The 13835-nt window shown below is 41.7% G+C and overlaps 1 protein-coding gene across 1 annotated transcript in view; it reads left to right on the top strand.

The window, feature by feature from the left end:
- The window catches only part of IL1RAPL2 (interleukin 1 receptor accessory protein like 2), a 1350034-nt gene that overhangs the window by 169001 nt on the left and 1167198 nt on the right, over positions 1 to 13835 (top strand). Inside the window, exon 2 of the mRNA XM_085606684.1 lies at positions 2872 to 3058. Within this exon, the coding sequence (XP_085462810.1) occupies positions 2872 to 3058 (187 nt within the window). The remainder of the gene's footprint in view (positions 1 to 2871; positions 3059 to 13835) is intronic.

Raw genomic sequence — 13835 nt, 5'->3', positions numbered from 1 at the left:
TAACTTTACAACTTTCGGTATTCACAAAAGGCATTTGGTAGTAGTAAACGTAGGAGTCCTAACTTTACTACTACTACTAAATGCCTTCTGTGAATACCAAAAGTAGTAGGTTTAGGGTTTTATCTCAGTTTAGTAATAGTAGTAAAGTTAGGAGTCCTAACCTTACTACTACTAAATGCCTTCTGTGAATACCAAAAGTAGTAAATTGAGGATTTTATCTCAGATTAGTTCTGTGAATCGGCCCCACAGTTCCCTGTGGGGCACACAGGTATGTGAGCACAAGGGCCATGACAGAGCCCAAGCATGTGTGGCCTGGCTGGATCCCCAACCGACTGACAACTTTGTGTGAAAGGACAGGAGGCAGCTGTCTTTTACTTCAATGGTGACTGTGTTGGGCAGTCTTGGTGTTGTGTGCTCCCCACTCCAATGCGTTCCACCTCTCTTCTCCTTCTTGTGCCTAATTCCTTAGTATGGTGGAAGGCAGCTGTGCTCACTGGAGCCAAAATGGCCAGTTCCTCACATAGGACCTCCCCTAAGGCATAGGAAACCATCCAATCTGTTCTCCCTCTTCTGGGACAGTTTTCCCAAATGGTGCTATGGTGCCAATGGGCTGGACCTGTTCTCTGGGGCACTGGCTCTTCCTGGAGGTGAACAGATGGAGTGCTACAACAAATTACCCATGTGCTGTGACACACCCCTGAAGATAATCAGTAAACTGCCAAGCTCTGTAAAAAGCCTCAGCAGCCTTGTGGACCAACAGAGGAGGTTTCTACATCAGGGATACTTCAAAAGATGCTTTCTCTGACACGCAGCAGTGACCCCATGACGGTCTGACCACCCTACTTGTAATAGGGCCGACAGACCACTGGTGCGGTGGTAGCTGCACCACCATCGCGAGTTTGGTGGTCCATCGGACCGGCAAACTCATAAGAATCCACTTTGAGACAGTATCTAAATCCTATTCATGATCGTATTTATGAAGAAGATGGTAAAGTGCCTTGGGGCATATTTAAAAGCCCCTTGCAACACTTTTACACCGCCGTTGCATCACTTTTCTGACGCAGAGGCATCGTAAACAATGCACCACGTTGCAACACATTACAACGTGATGCATCTAGGGAGTTGCGTCACGTTATAAAGCCCTATGTCACATTATACCTGCATCAGGTATAATTTCATTTGTAGTCCTGAGGATGATCCCACTGTATTAGGAGCAAGGGATCGAAACGTCGACTTTTCATAACAGTACCACAATTTATCCATTGTGAAAAATGTATTGTGGTCTCTGTTGGTCTGAGCTTACTTGAGTTCTTTATTGTATTGTAAGCCTCCCTTTTTGCTCCCAAAGTTTTTGCCTGCTATTCTTTTCTTCTTTTCATTTCCTTTGTTAAAACTCGGTACAGGTTTGTGCTCTTGTTTCATTCCATCGTGTTTTCTCATCCTGTTTAAACCTTTTGTAATTTTCTAAATAAATGTTCCCCTGTCCGGCTGGACACTGGAAGAATGTGCATAGGTCTTATCTAAGTCTATGTTGATACAGTTACATCATTTATGTTTAAGCTAAGGACCCTTGTTCTTTAAAAATACGTAATTACCCGGGGTCCAAAGCTACCCATATCGGGTCCCCTTGTTATTCATACTGCTGCATTAGGCAGGAAGGGCATTTGGCAGTGTCCAAGTAGGAGGAACACATTACATTGAATACCTTTTCTGTAATGTGGATACCTTTTTATTTTGAAGTCTCTGCTACAGACAGCTTCAGCTGTATGTTGGCAGACCTTTTTTCAATACATGATATACTTAGAGGGAGACTTGTACATGATCGGTTGGCTGTGTTGTCTATCTTAGTCACGTGCTTGTGATTCAATTGTTTTCCTCCTTATTCCTGTGTTTGTCCCGCCCATAAGCATTTTGGTCTCACAGTCTTATGACTGGATGAGCTGCATCCTTCCAATGCGAACTTGAGGTTACTCATCTTTCTAGTTTTTTTCAGTATGCATTTAATGGGAGAGTATGTAATTTCTCTCACCCCTGCTTGTTACTTTGACATCTTCCCACTGCATGCTCTTTTTCCTACCCAGATATTCCCTGTCCCGCTCACTAATTTAAATATTTAAATTTTTGTATTTATTTATTTTTCAACTGACCTGCAGCTACAAAGTGCTACGGGTCCACTTGTTTCCTCTCACTGGCTTTTCAGTATTTTTAATTTGTTTTATTTGCTGCTCTAACATAGGCAGCGCCATGCTAGAATGGTAAATTAAAAACAATTGCCATGTGCCACCACACATGCTTGAGTCATGATGCCTGCATGCTTGTGTGTTACAGTACACGCTTGTGCATCATCATGATGACCATATAAGTGCTGAGCACCTTCTCGCCGTGGGTGTTTTTTTACAATACAAAAGCCCATTGCAAGATTGGCAGGCCTTTCTGCGCATGCGTCTTAATAGGATGAGAATCCTTTCCTGTATAACTGAAAAAAGCACATATTTCCTTGTGTGTCCATGATCTGTGAAGCGTGTGTTTCCAATTTCTTTTTTAAGCTTCTCCTGTGTTTTTATATTTGCATTTTTCAGTATGTTTGTTAATGTGCATTTGCATATAGCTGATGAAAATCCCTGTCAAAGAGCAACTCTACTAAACAGCCACCTTTCTCCTTCAAATGCACATTGTGTGCTATATAAAGCTTTCTGTTCAGCATTATTGCCCACATAAAGCAGCAAAGGTGAACTGGTACACCTTTCAGTGCTTCTGCCTGAATACTTCAACTGTTTCTCTTTGGATGCTTAATGACAACATCCATAACTGCTGGTAACACACACTATAACAGCTTAGTTGTCAACACCAAGCTGTGCTTTATTGTTGCAGAAATTCAACATATTGCATGAAGGTGTCCATGTCCCTGACAGTGGCGGAGAATGACTCTGGGCTCTGTTACAACAGTCGAATACGCTACATAGAAAAGTCTGAGGTCACTAAAAGAAAAGAGATAACCTGCCCCGATATCGAGGACTACAAATCACCCACGCAGGAGACTGATGTCGTTTGGTACAAGGTAAAGCATGACAACAATTACAATAAATATGTGATAGTTTTAATCCTTAGTAGTTCTGGATTTTCATCATCAAAGAATGTATACACCAATGAAAACAAGTGTGTGGTCATAAAGTTGTCTAGTGTAACAAAACATCTACTTTATTATTTTAACTTGTTTTTTGTATATTACTTTTTTCCACATTTCTGCCGTTTAAAAGTCATGCAAATGTCCAAAGTAGCTATTGCCCAATTTAATGGTGGTCAGTTTTCCAGCCTCAGAACAATAAAATGACGAGGTATCATTGTGGAAATTTGAAATTGGGAGCTATACGTTACAGCATGTTTCAAGAGTTAGTGGTCAACTCACTGAGTATTTATTCTAGCTCAAAAGCTTGAAATCAGTTAACTATTTTGGTATTTCAAGTGACAGACCAAGCCCGATGTTGAGCATACCTTAGGCACAAGACGGAATTGTCTGCACCAGTGTTGTCATTACTACTATTCATTTTTCACCTTATTAAGAAGGATTCTGAGAAACACTGTCAATCTGGCTTCTCCACTCCAGCAACTAAAAGCTAAAAGAGACATCTCTAATGATTATTGGGTGGTGTGTGGAACACCTTCCATACCTTGTCAACATTTCAACAATGTTTCGAATATTGCAAATCAGAAATAATCCTATAACAAATGGTAATTGGTTCAGTGGATTTTGACTATTACCTAAATTAAATAACAATCAGCACTACATTTATTACAGAAGAAAGCAATCTCAGGCGCTCTTTAGGTGTAAAAAGGTCCCTTTATTGGGAGCAATCTGGGCGTGCCAGCAACATCCCTTGGCTTCTTGCTGTACAGACTAACATGCCTTAAGCAGTAAGCTAAACAATAAAAAAACTAACCCAATCTACCTCCCCTTTAAATTTCCCTGGTTCTCCTATTCTGTGCCATATCCATCTGTGCGACTCCCTGAGGCTGTTCTGTAGCTTCTCCTGGCACCATCTGATCTTCACACCAGGCAGATTTGGCCGCCCTTGGCCAAGCCTGTCATCCTTCTGTTCACTCCTTGACTCTTAACCTTCCTCGGACTCTTCCATGATACCCCAAATTTCACCCTTGGTGACTTTTTGACTGCAACAAGAAGTACCCCTTAAATGAGGTGGTGCTTCTGTTGTCCCCCTGCCCCTCCCCAGGACTTCTTAAAATTAGCCATAGCTCCCTGCTGTGTATCTATACATCTTCCCTTTTCGGCTTGTGAATGAACTTTCTCTTAAGGCCCAAAAAAGATCTAAGTGAAAACTGAATGGAACTAAAAGTGTTCCTAAACAGATGAGTATGCATGTCTCACAGGAACTACCACCACCTCCAGTATCCATTCCATTATGGTTTTCCATTTATCTTTTGATTCTTTCTCTCTTGCCCAAACTTCCAAAATCCTCTGTACCAATTCTCTTTTCACCAGTTCATAACCCTTAAAGCATATGCCATAAAGAGGAATGCCTGCTATTTTCCTAGGTCTGTTAACTGCAGAGCACCCTCTATCAATTAGTTCTACCACATATTGAACTGTGTCTTCTTGTCTTAGTCTTAACCCCAACTGATCTCTGTCATTGCACCTTGCTCGAGATTGCACAATTTCAAGCCATGCTGGTCTATGGTTCCAGGTTGACTCTGGTAATGACTTCCCCAACAGGCTTCTCACTCTTAACCAAGTTCCCACAGCTCTTCTGTGACTGCTGTTGCCTTGATATCTGCTCCTGGACCTAACCACTGAAACTCTGCCATAGTGAGTGAGACAGAGCATCTGGTTTTGTAACCCCATAATATATTTCACTCTGAGCCAAATGTTATTTTGCAAACACAGCAGGACATATCTCTTAACAAATGAAGGACAAGCCTATGTTCTGTAGGATGTCAATTCATGGCCTGTGCTATTGATTCCTTGTCTATACAAAATAACACTTTTTTTTCTTGACAGCTTTTTGCCCCAAAATGTACCTGCCACCAATCCTGGAAAAACTTCCAGAAATTCAATGCTCTTTCCTCCAATTTCTCGGTCTATTTCAGCACACCATTTTCAATACAGCCTAAACATCTCTTTTCCAGATGTGTTATAAAATATCTCAGGGGTCGAGTCAAGCTGGTCATCAAGGTGCCACAATCACCCTATTATATGTTGTCTAAAAGTGTTTTGACATCCATAAACCCTCCCTCACTCTATTAGCGAACCCTATGATGAGGTCTAGAAACCACTCTCATTGCAAAAGCCAAGTTCCTGTTAAAAGCTCTGTCTGGAGCTACTACTCTATATGAATAATTGAGATATCCTAATAGCTGTTAAATTAGATGCAGTTCACATTTGCTCTTAGTTAATGCATCTTTTAGCAACCACTGTAAGCGTGACTCCATAGCTACCAAATCCAGTTCAATGGTTAAGAATGTCAAACAATTATTGGCTCTCTCTGTCTTTTCTTCGGTTAGTGGTATTCCCAAATGACCAGTCACTTCCCTAGACATTTTAAACAGCCTTAAACATTCATCTGTGTGGTCACCGTTCATTATCATGAGGAAATTATCATGGTAGTGCAAAACATGCTCTGACCTCGGTAACTTTGTCACTGTCTATTCCAAAAGTTTGCTAAATTTTTCCATGGCTATACAAGCTACTGCACAACTCATGGACATTACTCTGCCAATGTAGCACTGTCCATGAAATTGCACAATAACTAACATGTCATGTAGATGAATTGGTAAGAGCCTGCAAAGTTATTTAATGTCTACTTTTGCCATTTTCGCTCCTGTCCCACAAACTCTTTTCATACGTACTGCTTCATTCATACTTGTGTATACTACTGAACAATCTTTTTGATCAATGTAATCATAATTAGATCTACCCTTAAGCCATGATTGATGATAAATCAGCCTATATTCCGTTTTCATATTTTTAGGAACCAAACCAATTGGTGACATAATCAAATTATCAATTGACGGTGACTCAAATGGTCCCATTATTATGGCCCTACTACCTTGTTGCCAAGTTTATGTTGCACCAACTTCTCATTCTCCTACAAGAGTTAAAATTGTCTTTCCACCTTGCAATTCTTGGTCCAGTGTAATGTTAATATCCCATTCTTAATTGGCGCAATTGCCTTTAACAGGTAAATCTTTAATTTATAAATTTACAAACCAGCTCTGTTCCAAAAACATAGAAGAAACTTTTATTCACAAAATTGTTACAAACTAGAATTAAAATGTATTCTTGAGAATCAATTTTGAATATTTATCTGGTCTCACTTTCCATAGAATATACCTATATCAATAGGAAAGACGTTGCCATCTCCGATGTTCAAGTACAGATTTTGTTTGGTTTCCTGATACTTCCACTCAATTGCATGACCTCATGAATAAGTCCTAATGTCTTCCTGTCAGGAGTACAGTGTCTGAGGAGAGGTTTATAACTCTAACCGTGTTCAGGTATTTAAATTGGGTAGTCCATGTATCAAACTTGTCCTCAAATTTCAGCTTATGTGTCAAGGTTCACTCTTGGCCTAGTTTGGTGACTTTCTCCAAACTTTGGTTGCAGAAGAGCTTTTATGGAATAAAACACGTTTTACATCACATTTTTTGCACAAAACATTTTTGTAAGACTTTTCTGTCAATAATTGTGTTTTTTGTGCCCTTTTGTCCTGCAAAGTAAAAGGGGGTTTTCTTCCACTTTGTTTTTTGTATTGAAGTTCATGAAATGCCTGAGGAATACAATGTTTTAAGAAAACTGTTCATATAATATTTACATACATATTATACCCTTTTAGAAATGTTTAGACACATCACTCTATAGTCTTGTACTATGACAACACTTTGGCAGTGCCATTAGTGGTGTACAAAGGCTGCACTTCTTCTGTGTACAGTTAGAAACAAGTCATTAAGTTCTTAGCTTGCAGTCTCAAGGAGTTTCCAGTGCTGGTCTAACTACCTCTAATCTCAGCTATTCCACATTGGTGAATCAAAGCAATAACGTTTGAAGTTATTTGAGACACTAAACATCAAATAGGAGTCATAGCGTCATCTGTAGTCCTTCTCACCCCCGTTATTCCACAGTGGGCTTTGTGGAAACTATAAATCTGACTCTTCCAAATCATTTGTATTTCAGAATATCATATCCATAAATATTCTGATGTAAGTATTCAATGCTAAATATCATTTACAAAAATATTCCCCATTGAGTGTAGATGTTCTTTTATTAACTCCTATGGGGAAATATGTTTGTAGGCCCCTTACCCCTATGTTCTTAGAGGCTAGCTAGAGGCTAGCTTTCATTGTCCTTGGAGCAGCTTTCCAACCCTGGACATTCAAAGCAGGAAACAATATCTCTTCACATCCATTGTGAGGCATATATAAATGTTCCAGTAGAGGCAATATAAAGAGTGAAAGTAGTCTTAAATTAGCCAAAATCTATTTGTGATTTAAATCACAATTTTGATCTTTTGCCACCAAAGAATGTCATCAAAAGGACCCAGTTTCTTCTTCAGAAATAAAGGTTCTGTCAAAAGCTAGCATGGAATCTGTTTTGATACACAAAACCAGCATCTTAGAAATTGTATTTCCTTCCCTTATCACTCTCTCTCCCTAAGACACACCTAAATCTGGACTAGTTGCTCCTACCAAGGACAAATTAAATCCCCCGCTCCCAGAACATGCTGTTTGTGTGTCTGATTATCCTAGATAGGGCACCTTCAGAAAGAAACATTATATTGTGGTTGTATGTGACCTGAGTTTTTCCTTCTCTCCTAGGATCATTTCAGGTGTCTTGTCTTTGAAGCATAACAGTTGGCCTGAAAAGTGACCAGTAGTAATGGAAGCAAGAACAATCCAATATGGCAATAGGAACCTGCAAATTCAGCACATTGGTACTCTATGGTCTCATTTCAACAGGAAATTCGATTAGCATTGTGAGCAGAAACATTACTCAGCACAATCAATTGTTACGATTAAGAAGGAAAGACCAGCCAATGGACACAAATATTGAAGGCAATAAACAGAAACAAATCTGATAACAGTAGAAAGAGAGTACTGTGTCACAAGTGATCACAGAGTGAAAACGTTAGCGTTATTTGAGTGTGCATATACAACAGACAGCCACAGTCCTGGAAATTAATATTTTATGTTCCCACTGCTATAGCCTACAACAAATAAGTCAAGACAAATCCTGTCTGCCACAATTAGGTTTTAACCCTGTAAACCACTTTTAAGATCATCATCAGGACAGACATAATTAATGACACAGACTGACTTTGAGAGTCAGTGTCAGTATACTTAGTTCACAGAGTGGAATGATCACTGCCAGCCCATTGCAGGTTAAATTCATTTACTTGTACTTTTGATATTTTTTTGTTCTTTCCCTAGCCAGCGTTTCCTTTCAATAATAAACCTATTTCAGTGCTGAAAGTAAATGTGGGATATCTGATCTTGAAAGGTACTTTTAAACAATACACTTTGTCCTTTTTAGACTCCAGTAGGGGTAACACAGTTCTGCTGGCTTCTCCTCTCTTCTAGTGGCAGTACTTGACTTTCCAAGTGGGTGTGAAGTGGTGTGCTCCTAGGAAAAAATAGATCAATTTCTAAAGTTAGGGAGACTTCACCATCAACGCAACCTTCTAAGCCGGCACAATCACGGATGACTGGAAACGCACAGAAATCAAACCCCCCCTCAAGAAGCCCTCAACAGACCCGATGGACCTCAAGAACTACTGACCCATCTCTCTCCTCCCTTTCGCGGCCAAAGTCACTGAGGAGATCGTCAACATTCAACTAACCAAATTCATTGAAGAGAACTCCATCCTCGACCCCTCCCAATCTGGATTCTGCAGCAACCACAGCACTGAGACCGCCCTACTCGCCGCTACAGACGACATCCGCACCTTCCTTGACCAAGGCCACACTGCAGCCCTGATCCTACTCGACCTATCTGCAGCCTTCGACACTGTCTCCCACTACACTCTCACCACCAGAGTCCACGACGCCGGCATTCAGGGAACCGCCCTCGACTGGATCTGCTCGTTCGTCACTGGCAGAACACATAGGGTCAGACTTTGCCCCTTCCTCGCCGAAACCGCAGATATCAACTGCGGAGTATGCCAAGGATCGTCGCTCAGCCCCACACTCTTCAACATCTACATGGCCCCCCTCGCCGCCATCGTCAGACAGCATGGACTCAGTATAGAATCCTACGCTGACAACACCCAGCTCATCCTCTCACTCACCAAGGACTCCCTCGCCACCAGACTCAGCTTCTAGGAAGGAATGAAGAATGTCGCATCCTGGATGAGCAGCAGCTGCCTGAAGCTTAACTCGGAGAAGACAGAAGTCCTCGTCTTCGGACCCTCCCCTTCTACATGGGACAATACCTGGTGGCCCACTGCCCTCAGCAGCCCCCGACCCCCAAGGACCATGCCTGGAACCCCGGCATCATTCACGACTCATCCCTCACCATGACCCGATAGATCAACGTCGTCGCATCCATCTGCTTCAACACCCTCCACATCTTTTGCAAAACCTTCAAATGGATCCCCAACGAATCAAGAAAGACCGTTACCCACACACTCATAACTAAGCCTGGGCAAAGCACTGCGCTACGCTCACGTAGTTTGCGAAGTTTGCGCTACTTCGCACTATGCAAATAGCACGTAGCACAGTGCAAACACGCGTAGCGTAGTGCAGCGGTCATTTTTTGCTTGCTCACGGTCCTCAACGTCAAGTTGGTGACCGCGAGCAAGCAAAATAACATCCTGGCAAGACTTTTTCCTCGTTCGCGATCAGCAACATCAAGTTGCTGATCACGAGCGTGGAAAATAAACCTCCCGGCGAGCTTCTCAACGCGGGGAGGTCAGGTTTCTCATTGCGAGTGGTCGCGTATGCTCGCGACCGCTCGCGATGAGAAACTACCAGTCCGCGTTGAGAAAGCTACTCGAGCGGCAGAAAACGACCGCTTGCACTGTGCAATATTCAGTTTGCACTGATAGCACAGTGCGGACAAGCATCCGGCACTGTGCAATCAGTGCGAACAGCATCTTGCACAGTGCACTATGCAGTTTACGAAGCTACGCGTAGCTCGCGTAGTGCGAAGTGCACTTCGCGTAGCGCTACTTCGCAAACTATGCCCAGGGTTACTCATAACCAGCAGACTGGACTATAGAAACACCCTCTACACCGGAATCAACAAATCCCTGCTACGCAAGCTCCAGACCAAACAGAACACCGCAGCCAGATTCGTCCTCTGCATCCCGCGACATGAACACATCACCCAGCACCTGCAAAACCTCCACTGGCTCCCCGTTGAGACGAAAGTAACCTTCAAGATACTCACCCACACCTACAAATGCCTCCACAACACCAGACCCCAATATCTCAACAAAAGAATCTCCTTCCATGCACCCAAGAGAAACCTCCGATCTGTCAACCTCGCCCTTACCAAAACCCTGCCCATCTGCAGAGCCAGAACGGGTGGAAGAACCTTCTCCTAAATCGTGGCAAAACCCTAAAACAAGCTCCCGATGAACATCAGATGCGCCTCTACTCTGCACATCTTCTGGGAGACCCTCAAGACTTGGCTCTTCGACTGACCGGAGCTGCACCCAACCCTCCCCCAGCGCCTTGAGACCCTCACGGGTGAGTAGCGCACTTCACAATTCCCTGATTGATTGATTGACTGTTGTGTGAGGGCAAATACTAAAACCTTTCATATGAAGATATCATAATGGGGCTGTAATGACAGAATGCTTTTTGTTCAGAGAGTTCTCATGAATTCTTCTTTGCCCACAGAGGGAGGGAAAGTTGTTTCAAAATCAGTAACAGATGTGGTTCGTCCATTTCATATGGCTAAATCTCATAAAGGACTCAGAGCTCCAGAGGGTGATGAAACCCTGCCTTCTGCTATTTTGCATAGAATTCTCTAAAAGGTTTAGAGTAAAATGAGATGGGAAGGGTGGAAAAAGAGTATTTTTTGTTTTGGTAGGCCTTCTTCAGGTACTGGGCCAGGTGAGGTATACAACCACTAGATTGTTACCGGATAATAGTGTTACTCCATCACCAGCTCCTGAGAGCACTCCCTGGCCAGTAAGAAACATCTGAAGAGTAAACGATCCTCTCTAGCCTTCCTTTGAAGTTTACTAACATATTTCTTTGAAGTTGACTAACGTATCTCCTCAAAGCACTGGAAGTGCTGTTCAAACGTGATTTGATTGCTTCAGAAACCCAAAAGCTAGGGAATGTCTTCATTGCATGTTGTATTGGAGAACCAGGTGCCCAGTTGGGAGAGGACAGCAGTGGACTGTGCAGGACCTATGGCAGAAGAAAGACTTGTCTTCTGGTAGCATTCAAAGGAAGCCTCAGAGCTGTGGGAGAGGCCAGACATGACTGTTTCAACATCTCTACGAAATTGGGACTGTAGGTTGTAGCAGTAATCAGTGGCAGCGAGGGTTGTTTCTCCCTTGAAGCTGTATACCAGTGTGCAAGATTACTGACTCTTTCTTTAACTTTCCAGTTTCTCTGAGGGTAACCAGTTTGCTGGTAACCTTTCCTGCTTTTGTGTTTAGAGCAAGAGCGGCATCTGCATGTAAGATTCACATAGATGGTTAATTTACAAAGCCTCATGTGGGTAAGAGTTCAGGAACTATGAGACCTGAAACAACCAGTGTGTACTGCTTATGTTATGTGTGATAATACACAAGAATACTCTACTTTATTTGACGCTTGTATAATAAAAATAAATGATACGCACTCATAAATGTTTCAATATGTTTATAACATGATTCTCTCATCATAACCTTCCTTTTCAAAACATTTTTTTGCATTGGATTGCATTGTTATCATTATACAGACATATTTCCAAATTACAAAAGCAGCATTTGTTTACATGCTGTACATAATTCACATATTTAAATATAAATTCCTTTAGTGACTGTCGTTTCCTCCCCAATGCATTTCGGGACTCAACATCCCTTCTTCAGGGGCCACTGAAATAATGAAAAAAATAATCAAATCTTGAGTGAAATGACAAAGACTGTTGTAAGCCAAATACAATTTGATATTTCAAAGAGGAATAAATTCCCCAAACCCTAATTCCTATGTATATTTTCAGTCATAATTCTAGTGCAATCCACCAACCGTTAAGAACACTAAAGACTGAATGACCATTCACCCAAAATGGTGATCCCTTAAATTTGAAACCTCCAGGTGTGAAACAAACTCAATGACACTCACGCCAGAACTGTTATCTCGAACAAAAAATAGATGGTTCATTCAAAGATGCTGATCTGTATCCTCTGCTACCCAGTCTCACTATCTGGAAGACAACCAAGTTAACTGGTTGCTGATACTACCACCATAGTGTTGCGGGGATTCTGCTCATGCGCAAAACTATGCGCAGGAAAGCAGGACCTCAGTGAATTGTGGTGTACCAAAAACTCACCTCAGTACCTAGAACCCCTATCCGACTAGCATCAGTGTCTCGTTTGTTCTCTGTACTATCTCGAAGCTACCAATGATTAGACAACCCAGAACAAGCGACTTAGAATACTCTCAGGAATGGTGGGAATCAAGAACACCTTTTCATTGTTATTCTCATATCAGTCCACAACGTGAGAATTCAGAGACACGAAAAAGTTTAAAATGTTTATTTTTAACTACGTGCTCTAAGATGCAGTATTTTGGCTAACATAAGCAAATAAATGATTAGAAAAAATATTACGACTCCATAGAAAACAAAGGGAGAAATCAAATTATAAAGATAGTGGAAACAGGTTCTATAATACCTTGTGTGCCACCCTCCCCTGGCTAATAAGCTAGTTTTATATAATAATAGAAGGTCTCTAGGTTTGAATGGGGAACCCCATACCTCAAAGATCAACTTGGCTGAATCACATCACAGGATCAGTACTGCTCTCTGTGTCTGGAAAGGTTTTCTCCAAGAGTGCCAGCACCATGCATGCAATGCAATATTAATGGCACCCAAGTTTCAGATATTTGCAGCTGTGTGCTTGTTGTGTCTAGAGCGTGGTTCGATCAACTTGAATTCAACAGCATACATTGTTATTTGACCTTGACGGTTTCTGCACACAATGTTCAGACTAAGGTCGCAGTGCACGTCTAGGGATGTGAAAAACAGATAGTTCTCATGTGAAGAAAAAGCAAGCAAGCAGTTTTACTTATAATAACAGCTATCTGTAGTGTCGTGTGCAAAAGCAGAAAAGTGACAAGATGGTGTTAACATCTAAAACGCTTATGTTAACATAGCAATGTGTGTAGGCAAAACCCTGTCTCCACTACACCCTCCCTTGATCGGACCACAAACAGAATAGGGAAGTAATGTAGGAACACAGAGTTCAAGTTCGAGTGAGACAGAACACAATTCATATATTGCCAATCCGTATAATCGGTAGTGAAAGTTCAAAAAGTTTGTTGGGAAAAAGTAAAAAACAAAAACATCACTCAGGGGTGATACACAGCCCAGTCTGGAGTAAAAAATAAAAAGTAAAAAAATTTGAGTCAGAACGTGCGGAAGATGGGCAACTACCAATTTAATCCATCAACGTATAGGCACAGTATGTCGCAACAGCCTCCAAAAGGAAGTCATTGCAATCTTCAGAAAATGATTCAGCCATCCAATCTAATAAAGTAAAGGAACATACATGTTCTTCGATAACAGGAGCCTCTAGCACTATCAGAGGACAACTTGCGTGTTTTTCGAGATAACTTTGTGCCAGGAAGTCATGGGCTGCTGCATATATATCCCAATTTCCTAG

The sequence above is a fragment of the Triturus cristatus genome, chromosome 5_2, assembly GCF_964204655.1.
Source record: "Triturus cristatus chromosome 5_2, aTriCri1.1, whole genome shotgun sequence".
Classification (NCBI taxonomy): Eukaryota; Metazoa; Chordata; class Amphibia; order Caudata; family Salamandridae; genus Triturus; species Triturus cristatus.
Note: the sequence above shows the minus strand (reverse complement) of the source record. Positions and strands in the feature narration are given on the sequence as shown.